The sequence below is a fragment of the Harpegnathos saltator genome, unplaced genomic scaffold (assembly GCF_003227715.2).
Source record: "Harpegnathos saltator strain DR-91 unplaced genomic scaffold, Hsal_v8.6 scaffold1, whole genome shotgun sequence".
Lineage (NCBI taxonomy): Eukaryota > Metazoa > Arthropoda > Insecta > Hymenoptera > Formicidae > Harpegnathos > Harpegnathos saltator.
In genome coordinates this window covers 1,107,427-1,135,400 of record NW_020229872.1, presented here as the reverse complement: position 1 = coordinate 1,135,400, position 27,974 = coordinate 1,107,427, and the positions used below count along the sequence as shown (strand labels likewise).

Here is a 27,974-nt window from a genome sequence, read left to right as displayed (position 1 = left end):
TGGACATTTATGGCGTGTTCAAGTGAATTCATGAATTTTAACCCACCCAGCCGATTGATGACGTCACAAGACTACAAGCCAATCACAAAGCTTACTCGTGAATTCGACCGAAGAACCTCGGTTGATCGATGGGTTAAAACGCATTCACGCGAATGCGCCATTAAGTTCGTTAACATTTAGTGTGCACCTAGCTGGCGTAGAAATATGCGCCCGACCGAATAGACGTTTAACAATCGAGTGGATCATGCTAGCAACTACATCAATTACAATAGGCACACGGCTGCTTGCGTTGCTACGCTCTCACTAATGTATTCTCGCGTACTTACGACTACATCATACTCGACGTATACGTGTTCGACGAGACGTTGGAATCGTGCTGCACGCGCAGAGACTTTCATTTTCGAGTTGTGGCGCGAGCTCAGACGACTCGACGTGGATGTATTGTTTTGGTATACGCTTGCGTTAGCTTCTTATTCTTCTTTGAGAAATCGAAGTCGCACCGAGGGACACGAGAGGAGGAAGGCGTTAGGGACGTTAATGGGACCCACGCTCGCGCGAATTAGGAACTATGTATGGTGGACACTCCATCGAGGACGTTATTTGTCTCACATCGAGTGTCGTCGGTGTGTCAGAGAGTGCGGGCTTTTTAGCTGAGGAAGCCGAAGAGACAACGTCTCTGGAGAACGTGGAGATTTATCGGAAAACAAACCGGCTCGATTTATTTTCACGTCTCGACCAAGTGGACGCATTCGCGATTTCCGAATTTATCGTAGAGCTACCAGTTGTTAGGAATAACGCTTCGTTTGTATCGTGTGTGATTTGTATCAGATTTGGACCCTTGATTGCGCGCGGACTTCCGATATATCAATCTCCGCGTGGGATTGCCGTCGTACGAACTTCGTTTCACCGTGAAGCGGACGATCGATCTCCTGTGACCAGCGCTACCTCTAAGAAATTTCTTCAAGTGTATATACATATACACATATGCATACATATCGTTCGGTCATCGTAAATCACAAACCAATCCGTGAACCTCTCGCGAGAGATCTTCGTGATTCGCGTGGCTCGAAGAGATGTTCAGCTTCTCTATACAATTATAGACCTCCAATCGACCGTGCTCTTCCATTTCTCGATTAAAATATCCTCTCTCTCTCTCTCTCTTTCTCATTCTCTTTCACACACACATACACGCACGCACGCACACAAACATTAACAGTATAAATATAAATAATTTCCCGATATTTGTGTACCCCCGTGTATATTGCCACCGAACATCTTCTAATGGAACGCAGAGTTATCGGGAATGGTCTACTACCGCGGCTCGACTGCGCGCGACTCGCAGGAAACGCCAGTCCTCGTGGTCCTCGTCATCGCCGGGAGGATCCGGTCGCTACGATGACGAGTCGCGCGCTCTCACTACTCGCGCTTCTCCATCATCCTCAGCTCCTCCAAATCTTCTTTAACGATGTCGACGTCGCCGTAGCCCCAGATGTGGCTGCCGTCGCCCGACCGGTACGCTCGACGACGGATCATCGCCGGCGAGACGTACTTCCGGTCGTAGGCCCAGCCGATCCGCGCGAACGCGTCAATGAAGCCGGTGGTGATGTTGAAGGAGTAGTCGCCGAGTTCGCCGGTCTTGTAGTCCCACGGGAACACGTGGTGGTAATTGTGCCATCCTTCGCCGAGCGCCGCGATCGACACCGCGACGTTCTCCACCGGAGAGATGTTCCTGCACAGGAGTGAGCGCGATCTCATTAAGGATTCTCTACTACTCTCGACTGGACGACGACAGAGAATTCCCGTCAATCGTCTGCCGAATTTTTTTTTTTTTTTCAACAGGCTCTTGTGGAAGAACAGCCTTTTGAAGCCCATGCAGCATAGAAGTTGCAGCAAGGTTTTTTCAACTTTGTGTGTTGTATGCGAGGGGACCTCCCATATAGCACAAAATTTGCAATAACATTGCTGCAACATTGCAATATTGTTGCAACATTGTAGCAATGTTGCTGCAACTTTTTGTGCTGTATGGGAGGAGAAGCTTGTTAAAGAACAGCTTTCCTTCGATTCCACTTTCCTCCTATCGCTCGCCTTGTATTTATCTTTGCTTATGATTGAGTGCGCGCGAGAAGCCGATTTTCCGACTTAGCCAATTCCAAATTGGAACATGTTACGGTCTTTGAGGACTCGACACGTACTTGTCGTATGGCCGTTGGCCCCACATATGCGCCACGCTGTTGACGAAGAAGGCAATGTTCAGCGTCACGCAGAAGCGGAAGTTAAAGTTCACCCAGAACGAGATCCACAATGACTCCGACCAATAGTAGTAAGGCACGACCACCGGCAGTGCGATGGTCAGGAGCGCAAACAGAGGGATGTACAACCTGCGGAGATCGAATGAATAAATGTCCAAAGACCTACGTAAACCGGACGACGAGTGTCACGATTGTGGCGAAGGGAAAACTGAATTTTCTTCCAGCAGGTCGAAAGCGAGAACTCTCTCGACTGATCTATTCGAGCAACAAATTGCGAAACACGCTGAGGAAAGAAAAGAAAAATATACCAAAAAGATAAAAGACACTTATTCAACGGGCACAACATATACTCGTTTATATTAATTTACATATTTTTACATCGAGGAACCGTCCTCTTTAAATGCGAAAGTGCACTGAGAAAAAATTGTATTAAAATTAAATAAATATTTGTTTACGATATTCGAATACGACTGTGAATACATTTATTCAAATTAAGCGATTAATTTCTGAAAATGAAATACAATGGTTCCGAATGTAAACTTTTTTCCTTGAACTTTAGAAAACAAATATTTATTTAATTTTAATACAATTTTTTCTCAATGTGTGTGTGTGTGTATGTGTTTCTTGAAAGCGATTGTCCGTTCACCTCAATATGCAAGAATTTCGAGTGGAGCGAGCGTGTTACGTATGTCTCTCACTTCGAGAGGAAAGGTCTCTCTCCTTCTTTCTCTCGCTCTCGCCTTTTTCTCCGAACTCTCTCACCTCTTTTGCCACATTACTATGGGGTCCGCCTCGAGATCGCTCATGTCGACCGCCGTGCGCTTGGCGACCACGTCGGGATGAGGTGTCGTGAACAGCCACCCCACGTGGGCGAACAGGAAACCCCTCTTGGCGTTATGCGGGTCCGCGTCGGTCTCACTGTACTTATGGTGCACCCTGTGATCCAGCGCCCACGCGTACACATGTCTCTGCGGGGGAGAGAACATGGAGAATGTTAGCCTGACTGAGAGGAAAAGCCTGACTGAAAACCGAATTGAGTCATCCTTCCGACGAGGAGGGAGGTTCTTCCCCATCCGGACGTTCGCGACGTCGATAGCTATTAGGTACTTGAGTAAGTTTCCGCCGTTTTCTGTCCAAATTTATATAACTTAGTAAAATAGAAGAATAAACAATACATCATTCAAGGTATTTTCCGTCGTTAGCTATAACATTTCGCCACTTTTCAGGCAACAAATGAATTTCGCGATAAAAAAGATGTTCTTCTTTTGAGCTGATCCTCATCGAGCCAATTTCTGATATCCTCATAAGAAGTGAAAAGCTGCTCCGAAAAACTATGTTGCATCGATCAAAACAGATGGTAGTCCGATGGCGCATTGTCATGTTGAGAAATGACTTTGTCATGCCTTTTGGCATATTCTCGTTTTTCGACGTTTTTCTCTTGATGATCGACTCAAATCGACTATTTGTTCTCGATAGCGAACAGCAATGATGGTTTCATTCGGTTTCAGCAGCTCGTAGTATATCACACCTTTTTGACCTCACCAAATACTCAGCATGACCTTACTTCTATAAATATCCCGTTTTGCCGTTGATTTTGATGGCTGATCAACAGGCTTTACCCATGATTTTCTTCTTTTTGGATTATCGTGATGAAACCATTCATTTTTCATCGCCAGTAATGATTCGATGCAAAAATGACTTTCTTTTCTGTCTTTGAAGCAATAATTCGCACATGGTTGAACATTTTTCAACGTCTCTATCTTTCAAAACATGTGACACCCAGTAGTCTTGTTGATGAATGAATCCTTTTTGCTTTTAAGCATTTGCTTATAGTCGATTCATCAACATTTAATGATTCTGACAATTCCTTGAGCGTTTGATGTAGATCTTCGTTCAGTGATGTTTCCAACTCTTCGTCTTCAAACTTTTTTGGTGCACCAGAGCGTTCTTTGTCTTTCACGTCGTAGTCGCCATCTTTAAACCGTTGAAACCATTCTCTAAAACTTCTTTCGGATAGAGAGCATTGTCACCATAATGTTCCACTAGCGAACGATAACTTTCAGCTGCACTTTTCTTTAAAATGAAATAATGGAGTAAGGCCTCTCGCAAATGCTGTTTTGTCGGTACAGAATTCGACATTTTCAAGTAGCAGTAGAAATATTCGTCGTTTACACTGCAATCAAATGGCAATACTGAATATTAAACCATGATTGTAGTACTTCTATATGAATGTATTACCATCTTAAACTACACGCACACAGTACTATCTCATCTATCAATAAACGGCGGAAACTTATTCAAATACCTAATAAATTCTGGAAGGGTCTCGCCTCGACCTTCGATTCGGGCTGCGCCGTTTCGCGTTGCTTTCGGCAGGCAGAAGCTCGTAGAAACTCGCCGAGTGCTTTTGCTTTCTCTCACGTGAGAATTATACTACGAAATCACTGCAGCGACGAGCGGAGAAACGCGCTGCCTGCGCGGAGCGGCAGGATTTACGTACTTGTCCTGTGATCGTGAAGAGGAAGACTAGAAGCAGACGCAGCGGCCATTTCGCCTTGTATGCCCTGTGTGACCATAACCTGTGGGCGCCAGCCGTAATCCCGAAGCCGGACGTATAAATTGTTACGAACGCTGCAACCATAAAAGCACTTCGTGTAACCATAAAATGTCTTCGTATTCAGAATGCGCGTTGAAAGACGCGCTTTCGAGCAGAAGCTAAGCGAAGCGACGTCCCGAAATGTCGGTTTTACGTCAACCACCCTTTCCACTTGGCGCGATCTTATGTCGAATTTAAAGACCAATGAGAAAGTCCTGAAGTCCTGAACACAACATTACACAGGACACTGTCCCGATGATTGACGCTGCGGATGAATCACTCGCAACGCCATTAAGTCCCCCCGGAAACAAAGTACCGGAGAATTCGACGCTTACTTCCCTGAATTTAGTCTCGTTCATTAATCAAATGCAATTTAATTGGATCTTAAAATCAAATCCATATTATCCATATCACATCGGCCACGCGGTTGCTGTCTCTTCGTCTTTGCAGCTCCTTTCTCCTCGGCATCTTCGAGTCCCCGATCTCCCGTCAAGATTTCCAGAGCCGGCAAAATGGAAACAACGCAGGACAACGATGAAACTGCCTTGTACGGTCGTCCTTTCGGCTCTCCGAACCGGACCGATGCCTCGAATTGGGTCAACTCACAGTGACATGGTGGTAAACAATGGAACGAACGAAATATTGAAGAGTTAAGCGACTGGGAGGAATGTCGATCGCAGGGATCGCGCGGGTCTCGATGCCACCGTCGAGCGAAAATCCAATACGCGTTATCCTTATCGCGGTTTACTCTTACGTTTTACACCCGTCAGGTATGCGATACTCGAGCGGTTACACCCGCTCGAGTATCAATCATACACGAACGCGCGTTTGCGTAGTCGGTTTTATTATTTCTTTTTTGCTCGCTCTCTCTCTCTCTCTCTCTCTCTCTCTTGCGCGCGCGTTCCAGCTCTCCGCTTATTTGCTATCGCTAACGGCGTTGTAGAATGCGACAAAACTCGGAGCCGGCTCGTATCTATATACGAGCGTGCAAACGCGAGTTAATCATTACAGCCGACGCGGCGCCCGTCGTCTCGGCGCTCAACGTGTGCATCGGCGACGCTCGGCGTCGTCTTTACGACTGTATGGTCAAAATGGTCGGTGTATTGTTGATACACGCGCCCGACGTGATGACGTGGAGAGATGGTCAAGTTGTATAAATTACGTCGGGAGGAATAAAAGGCGAAGGACACGCGACGGCGGGGAAGGATCGCGCGCGATTAGCGGAGTCCTCGTAGTACAGTTTTGCACGTTCCGCACGGAGAATCTGACGATCTGACTAACTTTGATGATCGTCCTTTTAAATAGCACTTTTACAAACCAATCGCTCTCGCGGCAAAGAGATTAATGAGAGAGACCGTCGAGTTTCAGCCGCGACAATTAACATTGTTTTGCATGCGCGTAAACGCTCTGCGAGCTGAAGCGAAAGTTTTCGGGCTGCTGAGATGTTTCGTTCTTTTACGCGAAACTGACCTCCTCCCGACTTACTTAATTTCTCATTAATTAATCATTTAATTTTAAGAAATTAATTTAAGTCAATGAAAATTAATTAATCGGCAAATATTTAGAAGTACACAGTCAGCTCCGATTTTAATGAGACTAGGCTCATTCGACGCGTTTTTATACGAGAAACAACTTTTTACTGTGGCAAAATCGTCGCTCAGTTCCGCGAAGCGAGATATGAAGCGTTAAAGCAGATCATAATTCAGGTTAGGAAAGCTGTTATATCGACGAAGTTTAGCGACATAAACATGCCTCGTAACTAACATAAACTTCCCGAGTAATATGCAAAAAGTTTTAGTTCGTGCTCACTGTTCGTTAAAAAGTTATTAACAAATGAAGTTAGTGATAAGAGTTTGCACCGAACATGTATACACATACACACCGAAGGGGGCACCCGTTAACCCTCGAGGGGGATGCGGGGGGCCTTCGGCCCCTCACCCGCATCCCCCTCGAGGGTTAACGGGTGAAACTCGCTTCATATGGAAAGTCACATGTGAGTTTGCGACTTATTGCGACTTTCCACATGAAGCAAGTTTCACCCGTTGACTCTCGAGGGAGGGTGCGGGGGGGCGAAGGCCCCTTCAATTCAATCGAAGATTTGTGAATATTGATAGTATACTCTCTCTCTCTCTCTCTCTCTCTCTCTATCTTTGCAGGGAGAACGGATAGATAACGAAGGGGGTAAAAAGAGTGATAACAGGTCGCGAAGGCGAGAGATTGTCGAGGAAGGAGCGGATCGAGCTGGCTTTCCGGTGTGTGCCAGCCGGAGCTTCATCAACGCAGCTTTTTGTGAATCGCCATGCTGGTCGTTTATTGTCGTCGAACGGCGCGACCTACATTTTTGCCGCGCCGTAATTACACCGGCGCGACGCAGCGGCCGGCCTGCGCTTCCGCGACATTCTCGGGTTTCTCGCGCAGGAAGCGAATAAGAGCGAATGATCGCGACGCGATCGACGACCGCGGAGAGTCGCTGTTGGCGAATTCGGATTATCGTCGGCGAGTTGGATCGGCGACTAAGGCGAGCACACGCCTTCGTGCGCGCTCGTGCGTGCTTGCGTACGCAAGGCGGAGTAGTAAAGAGCCGAACGCTGTAACTTTGACGAGATAATGATATTATTAGTCATCATTTTCTCGCAGCGATGTTATGACATCGAGTCGCGAGCTAGTTGACTCGCCAACTGTAGCGCTGCTATGAGTCAGTTGGCTTGCAGATAAGCACCTAGTAGTCGTAGTATACACTGATTACGCAGCCATCCCGTCCCGATAAATTGCACGTCTCTCAAGCGCTCATATGCGCTGGAAACTCACGATAATGAGATTTTATCTGACGTTCCGGGAACGTTTCGAGCGCGGCCGAGAATGGCATTCGCTGGAATGGCTGCGACGCGGCCTCGAGCAGCCGACTCGCAGAGGTCCAAGCGCTAAATTCGAGTGAAGGAAGGACTTGGAAGGAGATTCAGCTCTGGATTTATTCACCGTCCGAATTTGCAACGTCTCTCTCGCCTAGTCCTCTCGCTTCTCTCTCCTCGATTCTACCAATCCCTCGGTCCGCGGTCGTACACGTACAATTATGAATAATTTAATCGACTCAAGCAACATTGAGAGAGGCTCGACATCATTGAGACTCTCGGTTATTCAATCCCTAAGAATCCATTCCGACCAGCGAGGTGAGGACGATGCTGAAGGACCGAGGCTAAGATTTTGCTAGTGAATAATTCGTCCGCGGTTCCCTCACTGGCCCGAGTAAAATCCTCAGCGACGGAGAGAGCTTGATGGAGAAGAAGCTGGAAGCCTCAGACCACCTCTCTCCCCGAAGAAAAGCGAATTGTAACACTCGCGAAACCGACTCGAAAACCGGCAGGGTAGCACGAGCGTTTCTCTAAAGTACGAAAGCCGAAAGTATCGCAACGAAGGGAGCTCGGCGGAAGCTTCTCCGCACAGCTTTCGGCAGGCACACTTACCCCACACGGTCGTCAGCAGCTTCGCCTGCGTGAGCACCAGGTAGAACCCGTACAGGCAGCCGGCGTGTATGAAAATCTGTACACCGAGGTCCAGCCACTTGATCCGCGGCTGGTACTCGACCTTGACCGCGGACTCATGGTCGTCGGCGTCGGCATCGTTCCTCTGGACAATCGACCTTTCACCTTCCATCTTCAGCAGCGGCTTCGCCTTCCACGTGGCCACTTCGGGGACGGCCGGCGCGTCCAATGCGGCGCAGCACGCTGATATCCTCTCCTTGTCCGGCGACATGATCAGCAGGTCACTTCTCTCTCCTCTCTCTCTCTCTCTCTCTCTCTCTCTCTCTCTCTCTCTCTCTCTCTCTCTCTCTCCCTCTGCGAAGTTGCTCCTCTAGGTGCGCTCAGGGAGCATCTGCCGAGGTCCTCGATCGGCGATCGTCGACGTTTCGACGTCCGGCTGCGCTCAATCGCCGCTTTACATTTCAAGCTTCGCGGCTGCGCGAAGTTGCCTGCGACGTCCACGCGGCGCGTCACGTGACTCGTATCGATCGTCGCGATGTATCGCGCGCGATCGTCGTCTTGCGGAAGCTCAAGTCGCTGTGCAGCAGGACGTTGAATGGCCACGCTGATCCGACGATGAATTACACCTGCAACGATTGAGAATTTCTTTCTTGCTCCTTCGCTCCTTCGATAATAGCTCGCGTCGCGACAGCGACGCGATACCGGGAGGGGGGAGGGGGCGGCTCGCGCGAAGAATAAACGGCAGGAGCGCGCGGGTTTATGTAAATCATCGCAAGGCTGCGTCTCGTTAACACGTTACGTTACGTGCGCGAGTCAGCCGAGCATAACCGCGTGAGAACACAATTTTCCACGCTGCCTTAACAGGCCAGAGGCGACAGGTGCAACGCTTCGCGCGTATCTCCTGAACGCCAATACGCCAAATGTGCGCGTACACACTTACGCGTGTTATTATCAATGTAATACATCGGCCGAGGTATGGCGGCGGCCATTCATATTTCTCTTTTGACATCCCGCTCAACTAGCAAGAAATATCTCTATTTCTATATATCACTTCATATTCCCCTCGCGCGCGCGAGATTAAGCAAAGTTTTATCGTAAAGGCAGATTTTTATGATTGTGATTACAATTACGAGAACGGTTACGGTTACGGTTATGGTTATGTAAGGGAATACTTCTTTGCGCTGATTGCCCAAAGAGTGGACATCTTTCCCGTTTTTCGCTCAATATAGCAATGATGTTCGCGATAATAAGTGATAAGAGTATCTTTACTGATTCAACGGCCGAGAGTGCGGATTACGCAAGGCGCGACCTTCGGCGGATGTTGAGGATCGTCAGGACTGAAATCGCCGTCGGAAAAAGGACGAGATTTCACTCACTCGGAACGGCGGAGTTGCGAGCGACGCGGATGCTTCTCAAGGCAGCGACTACTGCCCGATTAAGAGCTATTTGTTGACCGCGATGCGATATCTGTTGACTGTTGGTTAATTTTATCCGAACGTCAGGCTTTGTGCATGGCGATAGAACGAAACAATAGATCGATCGACCGATCGAGAACAATTCGCCGCACGATTCTACCGTGTGTGCCGCGAGTCGGACGAGTTTTTACAGTCGCAGATATTTATTCTCGCAGACGCGAGACTCCATGGGGCGTCTGGTGTAAACAGAAATATTAATATAATAAATGAAATTAATATAATAAAATATTCCACGTGAGATAAAGAAATGTCCTACGAAGGAAATAGGAATCCTAGGAAGATGAAAAAGCCACATAACCGTTATTAAGCAACTGACAGCCATAAGGCTGTCTTACAACTTTTTTTCTTTTAATTTGTTACCTATCGATTAGTAATTATCGGAAAAACGCACACAGGAAACGATATGTCGAAATTTGTCGCTGCGATAACTTTTGCGTGGGCCTGCAGTCGCGAATGTGTACGATTGGAAAATATCGATAATCCAATTTGCGTCGAATCTCCCTCGTCTCGAGGCTATCTTGACGGTCACCGTGTTACCGCTTAATGACGGACTAATCGCTCGAGCTGTCTTATTAACTCCTATATATAATTATTAATAACTGAATATTTAATTTAATTATCATTCATTTTCTTTTCCTTTCATCCATATTAATATCTGTTTAGCGCGACTGTTACACGATCGTTATAACATCGATCGTTAAATCGTCGCGCGTCGAATATTTATTGCTCTTTCGCCTCATGACGTCGTCAATAGCGGCAAAAGACATGAATTTCAAATTTCACTCGATCGATAAGGTTACATTTCAATAATGGATAACCTTATATTCTAATAATTTACATTTTTTTAATTTTCTGACGCGAAGGTCTCCGTTGCTGATTTAACACGTGCGACACCTAAATCGTCATTCCACGAACGTTTTTATGACTTGATCCATGAACCTGGGTGTCTGACGTCATAAGTATTTAACAATAAAGCATGTCTTTCTTCCTCGTGGCACATTCCCCGTAGCGTTTCCGTCGTCGACGTGAAATTCGATCGATCAACACCAACGCGTGGTGAACACCGCGACTGTTCACATCGCGTGTTACCGACGACGCTCGAACAAATTTATGAGATTCTCCGCACAGCTTGCTACCCGAGAAGTATGATTTTGAAATCTGTTTGACCAATATCACTGTTAAATAAAAATAAGGGGACGACAAAGGATAAAAAGATATCGCGTACCATAATTCACGTTAGAACATCTTATTTTAGTCTTGACTGAGTGCTTGTTCTCTCTCTCTCTCCATTTTGAGTCAGATCTAGTGTCAACTTCCGATACGACATGTTTCTGTAAAATTAATTAGCACTTGCATATACATTCTATATAATTATATTATATGAATTTGTAACACAAAGAGTATGATATAAGTAAATTTCTTGAAGTAAAAATTCTTGATTGTACGAATTTATAAAAATAAGTATTAACATATTCGCGACAGTCGCGGTGGCGACGGATATATTTTTTTATATTTTTAATACAGTTTAATCAACAAACAAACGCACGGCGGGAGGTAACCGCATACATGACTCGAATAGAGCCATTGCGTTGCATCTACTTATAGACGGAGGACTCAACTTCTTGCGGTACAAAGTTCGCGGGCGAGCATACAACAATGATTGTCGACGCGACGTTAGAATAGCGACCGGGGATTCACCAGCGGCGAAGGACAAAAATATACGGTGGTCGGAACGGCGCGAACCGTGCCTGAAATTATTCCTTATTTCTCTCTGTCTCTCTCTCTCTCTCTCTCTCTCTCTCTCTCTCTCTCTCTCTCTCTCTCTCCTCTCTCTCTCTCTCTCTCTCTCTCTCTCTCTCTCTCTCTCTCTCTTTCTCTCTCTCCGTCTCGATAAGCCCATTAGCTCGACCAGCTTCCCGAATATCTTTCGCGGTCGGTTTAATTGTGTCGGCACGCTCGGCTGGCGATCTATTACGATAGATGATCCATGCGATTTCGGTCCACCATCCGAGTCTAAAGGTGCGTGCACAAAGTCGAGCCGAGTTTCCCCCGTATTTGTCGCGAACGAAAGGATGAAAGGAGGTTATAAAATCCGTAATGCTTTTACGACACATATTTCTTGTCTTCTCGCCCGATCGCCGCGCATCTTACGAGCGCAGACGCCTTATTCGATGACCTGCTAATTAACCTATACAACGCGTGTCTAACACTAGTACAACACTAGGAATAAAGTCGACATAATTCTCGAAGCCCGCTTCGAAGGACTAAATAATCGCTCAAGCGGCTGTTCGCGGAAGGTACACCCTGTATATACCCGAGTCGTCCTTCGAGAAGGAGACGACGAGTGTATTCGGCCGGGAGGAACACGAAACAGGGCACGGTAATTCCCGGCGAAGCGGTTGTGCGGCTCGCAGGCAATAACACGCGCGTTCGATAATTGCGCGCACGCCGGGTATAAGAGGCCGCGTGGGTTTCACGTTGATGCCGCCTTCGGACGAATGACGACACGTCCATCTTCTCGTGGATGTTTGATGACCTCATGCGTGTGATGGAGCGCGCGTCTTTGCCGCTTTTCCTCGGACGGAAACGAAATGCGTTTCTCATCCGCGACTTTCTCTCGACCTCGGTCAAGGTTCACCGCGAGAGGACTCGAATTGGCTGCCGCGAGCCGCGACCTCGCTACAGCCGCGTATTTTGCCCCGAGAATTAATTAAATTCTCTCGTCGAGATAATACAGCCGTTTTATCAGAACACTTTTATCTGGACGGGACGAGCCTCACCTCGTTGTGTCAATTTTGAGTTCCTCGAGTGGTTGCCGGTCGAGCTATCTTCATGGTCGCTGCCCGCGAGATTAACAATCTTGCACGACCTGGATTTGTAAAGTAAATACGCCTCGATTGTACGTAACTTGTCATCATATGCACGTACAGTGGCGTAAATAAAGGGTGTTAAAACACAGTTAGGGCCTCGGGGCCTCCAAGGACCAAGAACAATTTTTCTTTTTTTTTCTTTTTAAATATTATAAATATAAATTTATACATATTATTCGTGTATATAAAATGTTCTTTCTTTGTACATATGTTTATATATTTCAAAAAGAAATAAAAAAGTTCTTATTATTATTATTATTAATTATTTTATTGCATAGTTAAATTTTATTTATTATTTGTACATAAATAAGATGGCAAAATAAACGATGTATCTAATTTCTTTTTTCACTTATAATACTGCAAAAAATGCCTTCCGAGGCATGGGAGGCCTTCGGCGGCCATCCGGCAACACCAATGGGCAACACCAAATGGGCAACTCCAAATTTTATTTACGCCACTGCGTACGTACGCGCAAGAGGACAGGACGAACGTGTCATCCACGTGAGCGTCGCGCATCGCGGATACGCGAGCGCTTATTTAATTGCGGGATTCAGCAGCGACGGCACGCGAGGCGAGGCCGTCCGCCACGCACGATCGATATTTCTCCGTAAAGTCGCCCGCCGCGGCTTCGACTATCGCATCCTCGATCTTTGCTTTGACTATGACGAGCGCGCGCCGGGCGCCCATGACGCGCGTAATGTCGCGTCGCAACGCGCTGCTCTATTTTCCCTCGCGGCGAGCTCCGTCTGCAATTATTTTATCTACTCTCCTCGTTTTTAATTGTCCACTTCGGCCACGTGAAACGCCGGCCGGTTCCACCGGTCGCCCCTCCCCCCCCCCCCCACATTAACCCCAATTCATCTCGACGATTGTTCATTTCGATCGTCGATAAGTGAGAATGCACTCGCGCCCACCGTTTGTCCTTCGCGGTCGCCCTCGCGAGTCCCGAGTTACTTGCCGTCGAGTTACTTTTCGCCGCCATTCTTCATCTCACGGCTGGACGAGACGCGAGATCGTGAATACTTTGGAAAAATACTCGCTCATTTCTCGCTCGAGTCGATATTTCGTCGGGAGGGACGCGCGTTCGCGTCGCACACCCGTTATATCGTCGGGAACGGGAGAGACGCGCCAGAGAGTGGCGCCGTGGATCTTAAGTATAGGGGATGGATTTGAGGTCCTTTCATCAATGGAGATGTTTTCCCGCCCCGATATCCTTCCAGAACCGCGCCCGTCCTCCTCGACAGTTTGCCGCGCCGGCCGTGACGTCCGCGGCGACTTACGACGCACAATTTTTCAGATAGCTCGCTTGTACGTCGCGCAGTAAAAATTGCCCTTGATATAATATTATTATACGGATAATTTGGAAAAACGAGGACAGGCAAATTATTCTATTCTTCGAAATTCTCGAATTGCCGTCGGTTGATCAGACTTGAAGGAAAGGCCGAGTCGACGGATATTTCGAAAAGTGGAGCACAAATAATGTCGCGCAACGTGTTTAAAAATCGCTCCTGACGGATTTAGAACACGCAGCGAGGGAAGAAAGCGGCGAGAAATATTATACCAGCGATATTTATGAAAAGCAGAAGGGAAGTTAATCGAAGTCGTCAAGTTAAAGGTCGTTCGAACAATGTTGATTCTTCCGCGAGAATATTTATGAAACATCGCGGCTGGATCGTTCCCGCTTAATTCCTGCGACTTGAGACATCGTGCAGTGCTGGGCTCGAGAAAGACGAGATAAACACGTGCGTCTTCCGATAAGGCCATTTTAGGCCGATCGATCGAGAATCGCGCGATGATAATTCGAGCTCGCGAAGCCGGTTGTCGCAGATTGGCGTTATCGTAGGCGTTCGCTCGCTCGCGACTCGCGAGATCGCGTATCGCCGCACCTGCGCCCGTGAATCTCTTATCGGGCGGTAGCGATAACGATAACCGATCGCCACAACGCGCGTGCGCACCCGCGCGCAGCGATACGCCGCTCCGATTCGACCCGTGAATGAATCGATCCGTTAGCAATGAATCATTACGTGCATTGAAAGATATAATAATCGACGTGACTCATCGGCCGGCGAAGGAGCGGAACGACGTAATTCGCGGTAGCGTGGCTCCCGCGACAGAGAGATCGTTTCTGCGACTCGCTTCGGCAAGCGGTATCTCGCCGGGAGTATGTAAACATATTACGTGTTATCATCATTACTCGAGCAACGACGGCGGAACATGCAAGGAGAGACGCGGCAGAAACCTCATCGCGCGGCGACCCGAATCGACGAAGTCTGACGTTGATGATGAGAATGATGAGGGTTCATTTGTGGCCCTTCAACTTTTTCACAAACAATTTACGGAGTATCAACGATGCAAAATTAATTCGACTGATATGCCGAAAGGCACGACGTTTCTTGCGAGAACACGCCCCGACGATGCTGGAAACGACGAGTTTCCTAGGATGGCTCTGAGCCCAATGAGCGCGTTAGCTTCGCGCAAGAAGAGAAGGCGGGAGCACCCAAAAAAAGTATTCTATTAAAGTAAAGTGATTTTTACCCATAGTCTCATATTCTAAGCGAAGCTTTTTACAGAAAAGGGATTCCTCTTTCGATAAAGCGATTAAAGTGAATCATTCATCTCAAATTTATTAGATATCATTCTGTTTCCCTCTTATTTCAAGAGGATTCCCTCTTATATTAATTAATTTGCCTCTTATGTGAAAAGGAATGTGTTGAATCGAATGTCCACCTGCAGATACGAACGAAAAAATAAACGTACGCTCATGGGTGAGAATATTCGGAACGCTTTTTCAAAAAAGATATGTGTGTTGCCGTAACAACATATAACGAAGATAATTTTTTAAGAGGATTATTATTTTATTATTTTATAATTACCCGTATTTGGTCAAATACAGTTTATAATCTATTGCAAGAAGTTGAATAATATATTCTTTCTTTTACCTATGTTTTATACAGTTGGTTATGATGTGAACATCTTTGTAGCTATGAAGTCCATAACAAAACTGCTTGGAAATTTATTTGTTATGATGACCTTATTTCATTCGTACCTCCTTATTGTAGAACTAGAAAGTCAGAAGTACATCTATATATATATATATATGTATATATTATTTTTCGCTATATATTATAATAATTTCTTCAACTTATCCAATATAACCAGTAAGAATAATATATCTATAATAATATGTAAATATAATAAAATAATGATCCTCTTAAAAAAAGATTAAATAATCTGTGTATAAGAGAAAATTTATATTAAAATCAATAAGATTTGCATTATACATATAACATATAATTCCTCTAACTTTAAGGAATAATGTGTTTATAATATTTTCCTCTTAATCTCAGAGGAATCCTCTTGAGGCCATATGTAAGAATAAAATCCTCTCAAATTCAGATGATTCCGCATGTTCTGAAATTACATGCTTTTTTTGGGGTGAAGAAGCCGACCGCGAGAGAACCGCTTCTCTAAACGCGCGTCGCGACGCGTCGGAGCGAGCGTGGAATTATCGGTCGACGCCTGGGGGCCAATTAGATCGAGTGTAATCACGCGAGAGGCGACGAGCAACTCCGGCCGCTCAATAAGCTTCGATCAGCCTCCCGCCGCGACGGCGATTACCCTACGAATTGGTAGACGTAAACACGTAATTAAAAGCGTCACGCCATTAATAACATCATTGACGCGACGTCGACTGGGAAGCGACCGATACCGATATCTCCCATTCTCGCACGTAGTCGAGAGAAGCAGCCGGTCTTAAATGTAATAACACGAATGATGAAGATAACGGAGAATGCGGACATCGATCGCGCATTGTTGTTTGACTTGTTTTTGTCGGGTTTTCTATCACAGTTTACCGAATCTCGAATACAAGAGCGTCTGATCGCGACGACGAACAGCGCACGAGCTGTCGGCGTGACTGACTCTATTCGCGCGCGCTCTCTCTCTCTCTCTCTCTCTCTCATTCTCTCTCTCTCTCTCTCTCTCTTTCCCTCTATATTGCTGCTGTTATTATTACTATCGTTATCGCGGTTGTCGTCGAGCGACTTTGTGCCGAGATTGCGAGTTCTCGAATGAATTACCGGATTAATTAGCGGAAATGGCAGAGTGCGCGGTTCATCGAAGCCGACGGGTATATTAATAGCAATGATTAAGGTCGCGACGCGGCGCGGCGCGGCGCGGCGACTTCGGAGAATTGCATCAGAGCACAGACTGAGAACTATCCTTGTGGAGTAAAAGACAAGTCAAGAAGCGAACAAAGCGAGGGAAAGGCGGAAGGGAATGGGCGCGTTAAGGGACACTTACACGATGCGTCTTTTACTCGCTTCGAGCGAGCTTCTCAAGCGATCTCGCTCAAGAAAATCAAATTTCCTTGCAGACGCTCGATTTTCATTCGCCAGCGTTTAAAATCGAGAAGACGCGCGGCGTTTTCTCGTCCAAAGTTGGAAGCTTTTACCAGCGAATTCTCTGGCGACTCAAGAAGCTTGCTCGAAGGGACTGAAAGACGCGCCGCCAAGACGTTGTTGTTCCCGCGTCGGTCGTTCAAACGACTGCGCCGAGTGAGACGCTCGATCGACTGCGATATACCGCGTGTATCGATGATCGAACTCGATGGCGAAGTGGCGACCAATTGAACGGGGCCACGGCGGGGTTAACTCGCGCTTTTGAAGTCGCCACCGTTCCATCGGCTGGAATCAACGCGGATGGGCGCGCCGAGATAGAGAGAGAGAGAGAGAGAGAGAGAGAGAGAGAGAGAGAGAGAGAGAGAGAGACAGAGAGAGAGAGAGAGAGAGAGAGAGAGAGACGAGTCACGTGGCGGACGAAGGACACGATCGTTCGTTTTCCTATATTTCTTCTCCTGTCCTTTGAGGGACTGGAGAGTCAAATTGTTGAAAAATCGCGCTTGTTTTTGATCATATTTTGTGACGAACTGAATAAATGTGCAAGAATGAAAATTTTACATATATTTATATAACATATGAAGAGTAGAAAACTTTTGTTTTTAAACAAATATTCATATAAATATACGTCTATTTAAAGTTTAAACGCGTTTTTCTCGAAATTTTGTTGTTCAACTTTTTGCAGTGATTTCTCCGAAACTGAGCTTCGTATCGATTTGAAATTTTAATGCAATAATATTTGTTCATGTGGTTCTCAGGTGAATCATGAACAACTCCGTCAAAATATTTCATTTCGAGATATTAATTTTTTTATTGTAAAAGAACTGAAAAATTTGGATTTTTTCCTAATAATAGCTGCCATTTTGTTAATTTTGTTCGATTCTTTTTCTAGTGGTTCATCGGATAATGATAAGCCTCCTCAATATTTCTAGCTAAAATTCGCTCTGATCGGTCCACCGAGAGTCGAGATATTACTGCAAAAACGATAACTTTAAAAAAAAAAAGAAAAGTATATTTCAGCTATATATATCGTATATTTATACGAGTATTTGTTAATAAGCAAAATTTTTCTACTCCTCATATGTTGTATAACTATATCTAAAATTTTCATTATTGCACATTTATTCAGTTCGTCACAAAATATTATCAAAAACAAGCACGATTTTTCAGCAATCTGATCCTCCAGTCCCCTTAATTGGAACAGCCTAAGGAAGTCGCAAAGCATGCATAGGAGAGAGAGAGAGAGAGGAGCGTGCGGCTAATCTCCTGCCCGGCAACCGGACGAAAACCAACCCTGTCGAGTCAGCCTCCCCCATCGCTAACACAAAAACAATCGGAATGTAACCGCAAAATGTAGTGCTAGTTGCGCGCTAATTAATTTGCGGCAGTTCTGGTTTTTGCGTTCAGCAAGAACTCGCATTGACTTCATTTGACGCTCTTCGCGGGAGAGAAACGTGCAAAGAGACTAGCAATCGAGTTCGAGTCGAATCGAGTCGGGTGAGATCCGATGCAGGAAATGTTCTCGATTCGCACATTGCGTCGCGATCAAATGTGTGGCCGCACGCGGTTTTCCGGAAATAATGGAATTTTCCGGAATAATGGAAAATCCTGCCTCACGTTTCCTCGCGGCGATAAAAGCGCAGTCGGCGAGCGGAGGAAATGTTATATCGGCCAATTGATATATCGGAAAATATGCGCGCCATCGCGACTCGATCGTTCGGTTGATCTCGCGATTTCCATGCGACATTACTCGCTCGATCCGTCCAGCATTCGCTCGCCTGTATTCGACCTCACTTCGTCTGCCGCCGAGTGCGTTTAATCGGAATTTTTATAGTTCACGGTCGAGTCGTTCTTCATCGTGCCAGTTCGAGCTGTTAAGAGCTTTCTTGCGACGCGATCGCGAACATGAAAGATGGATGCAGAGAGATGCGCAGAGGGTGGAAAAAGCTGCTGGCACCGATTGGAGACGAAGCGCTGGACAACGCGATTGCAAGTCGCTAACGAGTGGAGTGCCTCAACGCGACCGCGTTTTCATCGGGGAACGTCGACGGGCGAATTGTTTCGGGCAACAATTTGCAATTCACCCGTTTCTTTACTCTTATCCGTCGCTCTCGTCCTTTTTCTCTCTCTCTCTCTCTCTCTCTCTCTCTCTCTCATAATTCTTTGGTATAGCGGGGAAAAGGAGAAGCTCTTTGGTTACGCAACAAGGGGAAACAAAGCCGGGACAGAAATAAGAGACGATGGCCTAAATAAAGAAGCGCGGGAGCGAATAAAGAAGAGTGAATAATTTAATTGTTAATTGATAAAATTAATCAATAAACAATCGATCGTCTATAGATCCCGTCTGCCTCTCTCGCTCGATTGTGTCTCCTCCCGGCTATACTTCCCATCGCGCGAGAGAATATAAAATTAGTCGTTCTATTCATATCTGAGCGCGTTTTTCCCCGAAAAGTTGCGCAAAGCAAGCCGTTGTTGGACTACGCGAGGAGGTTGCGATTGTCGCTTTGAACGCTGCGGACTTGCAGATTTAGATGGAAGTGCGCATTCATGCGGTGAATTTCATTTCCTAATCCACGCCCAGTATTACGCGCGTTACATAAGAACTCTTACGAGTGAGTGGCGTTAATCACACCATAAAAACGCACAAAAAGGTCGAACCACGGCCACATGTAGGACATATTTGCGGAAAAAGCACTCAGATGTTTTTCCACCTGCGTCTTGGAAAGCGTGCGCGAGCGAAGGATATTTCGATCGGTTCGCGCGATTTTTTGATATTGTATTTACCAACGATCCCGATAGCGCGAGCGCGGCTCGAGACGGCTCGAACAACTGGATTATTCCGCGGGCGACAATATCAGGCAAGGTTATCGGTTATGGCGACTCTACAATTTCCGACGTCCTTCTCGTAAGCTCTCTCCGTGTAGTTTTCCTCTCGAGAAACCACACGGAGGAAAACGTTCGGTCGAACGAGAAACGTTTCTCCGGTAAAGCACGAACGATTCAGAAGTCCCGTCTCAAGCGATCGGAACTCGATTTAAATTGTTCGGATTTCTAGCCTGAACCTAAACGCAGAATTCTACTACCGTCAATTGCAATTTGTGAGTTGCTCGTGTTTCACCTGAAACTTAATTCGCCCGACTAAACATTTTTTTCCGCGTAGCAGCACGGCTTCGTTCGTCTGTCAAGAACAACCCCTTGGAGGGATGATTTTCGAAATCTCCCGGCACCCAAAAAAAGTATTCTATTTGTAAAGTGATTTTTCCCGTAGGCTCATATTCTGAGCGAAGCCTTTTGCAGAAAGAGGAAAATCCTCTTTCGATAAAGCGATTAAAGTGAACCGTTCGTCTAAAATTTATTAGATGTTATTCCAACTGTTTTCCTCTTATATCAATTAATTTGCCTCTTACATGAAGAGGAATATATTGATTTGAATGTCTGCTTCTTTTGTTCAGACATGCTCTACTTCCAGGCATGAATGAAAAAATAACGATACGCTCACGGGTCAGAATATTTGGAACGCTTTCTAAAAAAGATATGTGTTGCAGTAACAAAACAAAAATAATTTAGCCATATTTGGCCAGATACAATTTATAATCTATTGCAAGAAGTTGAATAATATATTCTTTCTTTGAACTATGTTTCATACAATTGGTTGCATACAATAATGAGCATCTTTGTAGTTACAAAGTCCATAACAAAATTGCTTGGAAATTTATTTGTTATGACGACCTTATTTCATCCGTGCCTATTTATTGTAGAACTGAAACCAGAAGTATATATATATATATATATACAGTGGCGTACAAAAGTTTCGAGTCATAGTGTCTTTTTAAGATACATGACATTATATTGATTTGCTCTAATAATTAATTATATAAAATAGTTGACATAACATTCTTACAAATAATAGTATAGTTGCAAAATATTGAAATTACATAGTTTCTAATTATTTAGTCATATAATATTTACATGTGTTCAAAAGTATTGAGCCGTATTCTTGTTGTGACTTTATGAGCCCGGAGTTTCTTTACGTTTCTTATGAAACTCCTTCGTAAATATTTACTTTAACTAAGGTTCAGTCTATTGTCTACCGCAATGCCGAAACATACAAGCCTTCAGTTACGCGAATCCGTGATTAATCTTTCTCAACAAGGAAAGGTTTCTCGCGAAATTGCTAATTGCTTGTTAATTGATAAAAGTACTGTAAATAGGATTATTGCTAAATATAAGTTGACGAACTCTCTAGCTGATAAACCACGAAACGGTAGACCTTGCAAAACTACAAAACGCGTCGATAAAATGATTAAAAGAAAGTCGATAGCAGATGTTAGAAAAACTGCCATGGATATTTCTCGAGAACTACGAGAAGAAAATCTTGCTGATATTAGTCGAAGTACAATATCTCGATGTCTAAAGGAAATAGAACTTTTAGGACGTGCTGGTGTAAAAAAACCATTAATTAGTGCAAAAAATAAGAAAGCTCGATTAGATTTTGCAAAGAAATTTGAACATTGGACTGAAGTTGATTGGCGAAAAATATTTTTCTCTGACGAGTCAAAGTTTCAGTTATTCGGAAGTGACGGTAGAAAGTATATACGACAGGCACAAGATATAACTCAAGATACCAAATTCCTACCGTAAAACATGGTGGAGGTAACGTGATGGTTTGGGGATCATTTCCTTATAATGAAGTTGGTCCATTGGTTGAGATCGCGGGTGCTATGGACGTTATAATGTATATTGACGAGATATATTGACACAGCATATGCTGCCATATGCAACTCGAAATACGCCACGTAGTTGGATTTTCCAACAAAATAACGATCCCAAACATTCATCAAAATTAATAAAAGAATTTTTCATTGTGAAAAAAATGCGAGTTCTTGACTGGCCCTCGCAATCGCCGGACTTGAATCCTATTGAGCATTTGTGGCAAGAATTGCAAACTCAATGGCAAAATTTACCTCAAGATCGCATTTCTAGCATTTAATAGCATCAATGCCTCGCCGTTGAGCCGCAGTGATTGCTTCTAAAGGCATGGCAACAAAGTATTAAGTTTAAAAAAACGTTGACAACATTTTTTGTTATTATTTTTCAATAATAAATTTTTCTCATGAATAAGAAAACTTTTTGGCGCAATACTTTTGCACTGTTTGTAATAAGACATTGTGTAAAAATAAAGTATTTAGAATTATTAAGAGTTTGTAAAGTTTATATAATTGTAGGACAAATAAATACATTTTGTTTATATATATGTGTAAAGTTTTTAACGCTCATTATGAAATGAATATATAATAATAATTGTGTGGCTCAAAAGTTTTGCACGCCACTGTATATTACTTTTCGCTACACATTGTAATAATTTTTTCAAATTAACCAAGTATAACCAGTAAGAATAAAGTACAGTAAGAATAAATAATAATCCTCTTAAAAAAAAATTAAATAATCTGTATATAAGAGGAGATTTCTATTAAAATCAATAAGATTCGCATTATGTACATATAACATATAATCCCTCTGACTTTAAAAATAATGTGTTTATAATATTTTCCTCTGAATCTTAGAGGAATCCTCTTGAGGACGAAATCCTCGAAAATTCAGATGATTCTGCTTGTGCTGAAATTACTTCTGCTGAAATTACTTTCTTTTTGAGTGCCCGTCCCCTCTTCTTTTCTCAGTCTATCTATCTCTTCTGCGGCAAATACTCGCCGAGAATTATTCGAATTATCTGCTCGTCGCATTCGCGAGAGAAGCCGATGGTCGGCGCGAAGAGTCGCGAGACATCGCTTCGTCAGCGCGTTCCTTATCAGCTGTTGCAAAAGAGTATTATTTTCTAGCCGGAGGCCGACACGTTCGGCCGACGATCCGATTCACCGGCGTCATAATCGTTCGTTTACACGACGCACCGGCGATAAGCCCGGCGGCCCGATAAACAGAATCGTGCACGACGCGCGCTGGTAAATAATTTACATAAGTTGCAGTTGTCTCGTCGACTCGTTGCTGAACCGCGATCTTGAACGGCATCTCGCGAGATAACGGGCCGGCCGATTCTTCAAACCGAACAGAGAAATCCCGGCGAGTCGTGTTGACAGATCGATAATGACGGGGTTCGTCCCGCGATTGCGACCCCGCGCGATCGCGCAATGATTGATGAGCTGGCATTCTTTCATCGCGATCGCGGTGAAGCTCTCGAGGTCGGCCACGACGACGAATCGATCCCGCGATTCCGGCGCGAGAACTTTCATCCTCGTCGTTTACGACGTGAGAGAGCGAGATTGCGTAAGCGCGCGACCTTCGCGAGAATAGCTGATTGCGCAACGTATATCGGGCGCAACGTGACGCCGAGAACGAGACGAACGAGCGTGTCGGTGATCCCACGAGATTTCCAGGGAATCTCGGCTCTCGAGGTAGGGCGTCAAAATCAACGATGGAATTCACCTCGCTCGCAGGCTCGCAGCCGGTGAAACGACGCTCGCGGGGCGAACTGCCACGTGGAAACGCGCGACGCAGAGCGTTTGACGTAGCGCAGAAACCCGAACACAGACGCCGGACAGGAAACAGCAACTCCGCCGTGAGATGCTGAAGACGCGCGATTAGGCAGCTCGATGATGCACCATGATCAATCGCGAGCAGCTTCCGTTTCACTCGCCAACGCTCCCCCGCTCGCCCCTCTTGTTCTTCCGCTTCCCTCCTCGGCCGAAAGTGCGTCAGCAAACGAGGTGTGCGGGATTGAAGACCGAAGACGAGAAGACTTGACTTCTCGGGACCGAATGATCCGAGATAGAAACTAGGGATGAGCATCGACAGAAAAATATCGATATTTGTATCATATAATATATCGATAACCGATATATATATATATATATATCGAAACAAGAATATCGATCGATTATATAATATCGAAACAAAAATGTCGCTATTTTTAAATATATATTGTATAACGTTCTTACGACCGATACTGTTGAAACGTTCTCGGAGTAATTAATGATATTGTGACATATCGCGATTAATATTTTAGAAAATGAAATTAAATACAATAAATAAAATGTTCCCTCACAATTTATAATAAACCTAATATTTCTTTTCTCTGTTTATTATAAAAATTGTACTGCAAACTAACTTATTACAATACTTATTACGATAAATGACATTGCAGTCATTACAATGACCACAACTGCTCGTCTAGGGAACGTAAGAACAATAACCTCGATAGTATTTTCCCTTTTAATTTATTTCGTTGTTGAGTTAAAACCATTCCGTCCCGGGTTAGAAATAAAAGACTCTAATTGGGTGATTTTCTTATGCATTATGCATTATGCGTTATGCGTTATGCAAGAGTCTGTGCTCGGACCCTTAAACTCCAAATGCGAAACAGTGGTTCGCTCCAATCAAACATTGCGATATTAAATATCGAATGAAAGTATCGATATCATTATGATATTATCAACAGCAGGATATCAATACTTCGGAGGAGATCGATTATTGAAAATAAAAAAAGAAAATGTCGATATTGTCGATATGTCGATATCTCACATATGCTCATCCCTAATAGAAACTCGTCTCTATCACATTTCATTCGTTCGCTTGTTTATTTGCGTACTTGAGTCGTTTATGTGTTACTCGGAAGAGGATTGCAATAATTATATTAATTACAATAATTATTTTAGTTAAATTAGATCAAATTCTAAGCTGAGTAATCCTGAGCGTTCCTGACGCTGAAGTGCTCTGACGGACTCCGACGGAAGGGGGGCTGCTGGGGGGAGAGCGTCGTAAAATCGCTCGCCGAAATATTCGCCGATCGCGGCACTCGAATTACGAAGTTCATTGTTACGCGTGACCGGTTTTGCAGGATGATCAACGGACGACTACACGCTCGACGGCTTCTGTTTGTTGTGTCACTCGCGCGTCTGCCGTGCGCACACAGCGAGGATCGTGTTCTCTCGATGTATTGCGAACGCTAAATACACGCCTTCCCGTCCCTCCCGATCCTCCGCTTGTCCACGCGATAGCGGTGGATTCTCTCAGCAATTTATTTAGAAGAATGCTGTCATTAGCGAGAGACGGAGAAGACGGAGATCGAAACATCCGCCGTTCCCGAGATGATGCAAATGTTCCTTTGACAGGTTCCGAAATTCGCATTCGATTCGCGGACAATCTTCTCTCTCCGGCAATAACGATAATAACATGCAAAGAGTATGTACCACTTGTGCAAAATTAAAATTGACTCAAACGTCCACGAGGCATGGACAGCAACAGGTTTTACAGGCGATACTATTGTCACCCGTGGAACGGGCGTGGCTAAAATAAGATCGAGCGAATGAAGGCAGATCGGTATATAAATAGGTGAAAAATAAATCTGCGAGAATGTGTGTGAGCGACAACTCCCGGCTGCGTTCGGAAGAAAGAGAAAGCGTCCGAACGGTTTCGCGAGACAATGTACCTACTTTCGTCTCTCTCTCTCTCTCTCTCTCTCTCTCTCTCTCTCTCTCTCTCTCTCTCTCTCTCTCTCGCTCTCTCTCTCTCTCTCTCTCTCTCTCTCTCTCGCTCTCTCTCTCTCTCTCTCTCTCTCTCTCGCTCTCTCTACGCGCGTCTCATTGAGATATTATCGTCGACGCGGTCGTTAGCCGCATGTCCGGCATGCCGATAATTTCAGCGGCGATTCCGCGAGCGGTTACGCACGGCCGCTACGCGTGCATGCGTGTGTGTGCATCAAAAGTGGATTGCGAAAGGCGAAATGCAATCAAAGCGAGCCTAATCGACCAGCCGCGCCGTCGCACACTACATGGGGCCAGATGACATTTTTTGGTTGAAAATTCTCTGACCTGAATTTCCAACCGATCATCGACACCAATGGATGAGGTTGATCCTGAATAAATTCCGAAGATCTATCTTGTCAAAATTAAAAAAAAATTTTTTCTCGAATTACTAGTCCCAAAAGAGGAAAAATTATCGTTAAACGCGAGAAACTTGTGAAATACTTATCATTCGACAGTTATTTCTATCTAATAGCGTATTCAGCGGATTGAAAGTATGAAACCAATCAACAGACACCTCTCGAGATTTATCGATCTTGAAGCAGAAACTCATTAACCCAAAACTCATATGCTCAAAATACAAAAACATCAAATGTAGACCCGTTAAGCACAAAACCGAGGGATTTTAATCCTTAATTCTTTCTTAATGTAGGCTGAAATGATGAGTTTTGAAATTTTGAATTTTCTAAAAGGTGATTATAAGTTCTGGGGTCTTGCATTTAGTATCCATAGGCTCGAACCCATTGAAGTCGAAGATCCAAGACACTGTACTTTAAACGACAATATTATTAAGACTATTAAGACAAACTCTAAACCCATGAATCCTGAAGCGATAATTTTTTTCAAAATTTCGACTAGACAGATCTCTTTGGAATTTATTCAGGATCAACCTCATCCATCGGTGTCGATGATCGGTTGGAAATTCAGATCTCTAGAGAATTTTCCACCAAAAAATGTCATCTGGTCTCCCACTGTGCGTTGGTCGGCGATCTCGAAGGATGCGTATCCTTGGCCTCTTCTCCTGGCGCTCGCGCGTTACTTCGCGGGAAAGCAGCCACCTAACCTCGCGAGTGTAGAGTCCGTGACATTAACGACGTTCCTGAGCGCGATAAGACGCGCCTCGAGGGTTATCGCGTCGATTTCTACGACTCCCATATTTCTTCCACCTTTCTTACATTTTTTCCCCGTCGTCGCACGCGGCCCCGCCGGAAATCACGACGGCGGCCGACGCGTCGCGACAAAGTAACAGCAAAAAAAAAGGAGACAGTTAGCACGCAAAAAATCAATTAGCGAATAATGTCGAGTGGATCGACGTTGATCGACGCGGACTCCACCAAATATATCCTGCGCTGTTAATCAATCAATCTCACACGTCGCTGCGACGACGGGGGGAGGGGGATTTACCTGCCGGCGGTGCATAATTCGTAAGCAATTAGCCGCGTAAGCGATTAGCAAAAAACGGAATAAAATGGCAGATAAGATCAAACGACTGGATCGGCGAGTGACGCTGGTCCCGCGAGCTCTGCTGAACACACGTGGCGTTGTTAATTACTTAATTAAGCTCGCACCGCACTGTCGCGATCGCGAAGGATTTACCCGCCGCGCCGCGTCGCGCCGCGCCGGCGCCGGCGGGAAAGAAGCAGAGACCAATCAGCGGACAAAGTCGAGCGAATTGAGGTGAAATCCACCTCTTAATTAATTAATCAATTAATCCCGCGCTGAGCCTCGCCGATACGGGAATCTACTCACCGGAGACGCATAACGCGACGGTCGTTCAACGTCCGAGCGACTTGCCGGGAGATCGCGAGCAGGATAGCTGCCGCGGCGGCGGAAGCTCGCCGGTGAGTCCTCCTTCCGGGATAACTCCGGTCCAGGTGTGACCTCGCTCGGACGTGACTACCGGCCCGTCGTGAGTGCAGGAAGGAGTCTGGCAGCCGAGCCGAGCTGGATCGCTCGCATTCGATCAACTATGATCGAGCACGTGCCGGGTAGGCGACGTCTCGAGCAGCACGCTGGCGGCTGCTTCCCCGAGGTGTTCGCTGAGGTTCTCGAGGACGACGCTCGCCTCCTGTCTCAGTCGCGCCCTCCGCTGCAAAGGCGACCTGTGTGTGACTCCTGCGCAGCTGATCCGTCGTCGTCTCGCTTCGGGAATCGGCGCGAGGCACACCGCCGGTCGAGACAGTGCCGCGAGCCAGTGAAGCAGATGAGGAAGAGGAAAAACCCGCCGGCGAGACGCGCGGGCGATTGCAAACTGAATGCCGCCGGCTCCCGCGGCACTTGCCTACCCTGTCTCGTAACTTCAACGTTCTTGACTCGCCATTGGCTTGCCGTCACTGTAGATGGCGCCAGTCAGGATCTAACAGTGAGAGAAAAG

At 45.5% G+C, this 27,974-nt stretch overlaps 1 protein-coding gene across 2 annotated transcripts; it reads right to left on the bottom strand.

The window, feature by feature from the left end:
- Positions 1 to 15: 15 nt before the first annotated feature.
- LOC105189012 (acyl-CoA Delta(11) desaturase) lies at positions 16 to 27,841 on the bottom strand. 2 transcript variants are annotated; one of them, XM_011150814.3, is made up of 7 exons: positions 27,350 to 27,841; positions 11,025 to 11,130; positions 8,307 to 8,950; positions 4,750 to 4,880; positions 3,012 to 3,217; positions 2,193 to 2,378; positions 16 to 1,729 (listed from the first exon to the last, which is right to left on the bottom strand). In XM_011150814.3, the coding sequence occupies exons 3-7, from the start codon at positions 8,593 to 8,595 to the stop codon at positions 1,417 to 1,419; spliced, it is 1,125 nt and encodes a 374-aa protein (XP_011149116.1). In that variant the 5' UTR covers positions 8,596 to 8,950; positions 11,025 to 11,130; positions 27,350 to 27,841; the 3' UTR covers positions 16 to 1,416. The 2 variants fall into 2 exon arrangements, with proteins under 2 accessions (XP_011149116.1, XP_011149115.1); XM_011150813.3 differs by lacking the exon at positions 11,025 to 11,130.
- Between the last annotated feature and the right edge of the window lie 133 nt (positions 27,842 to 27,974).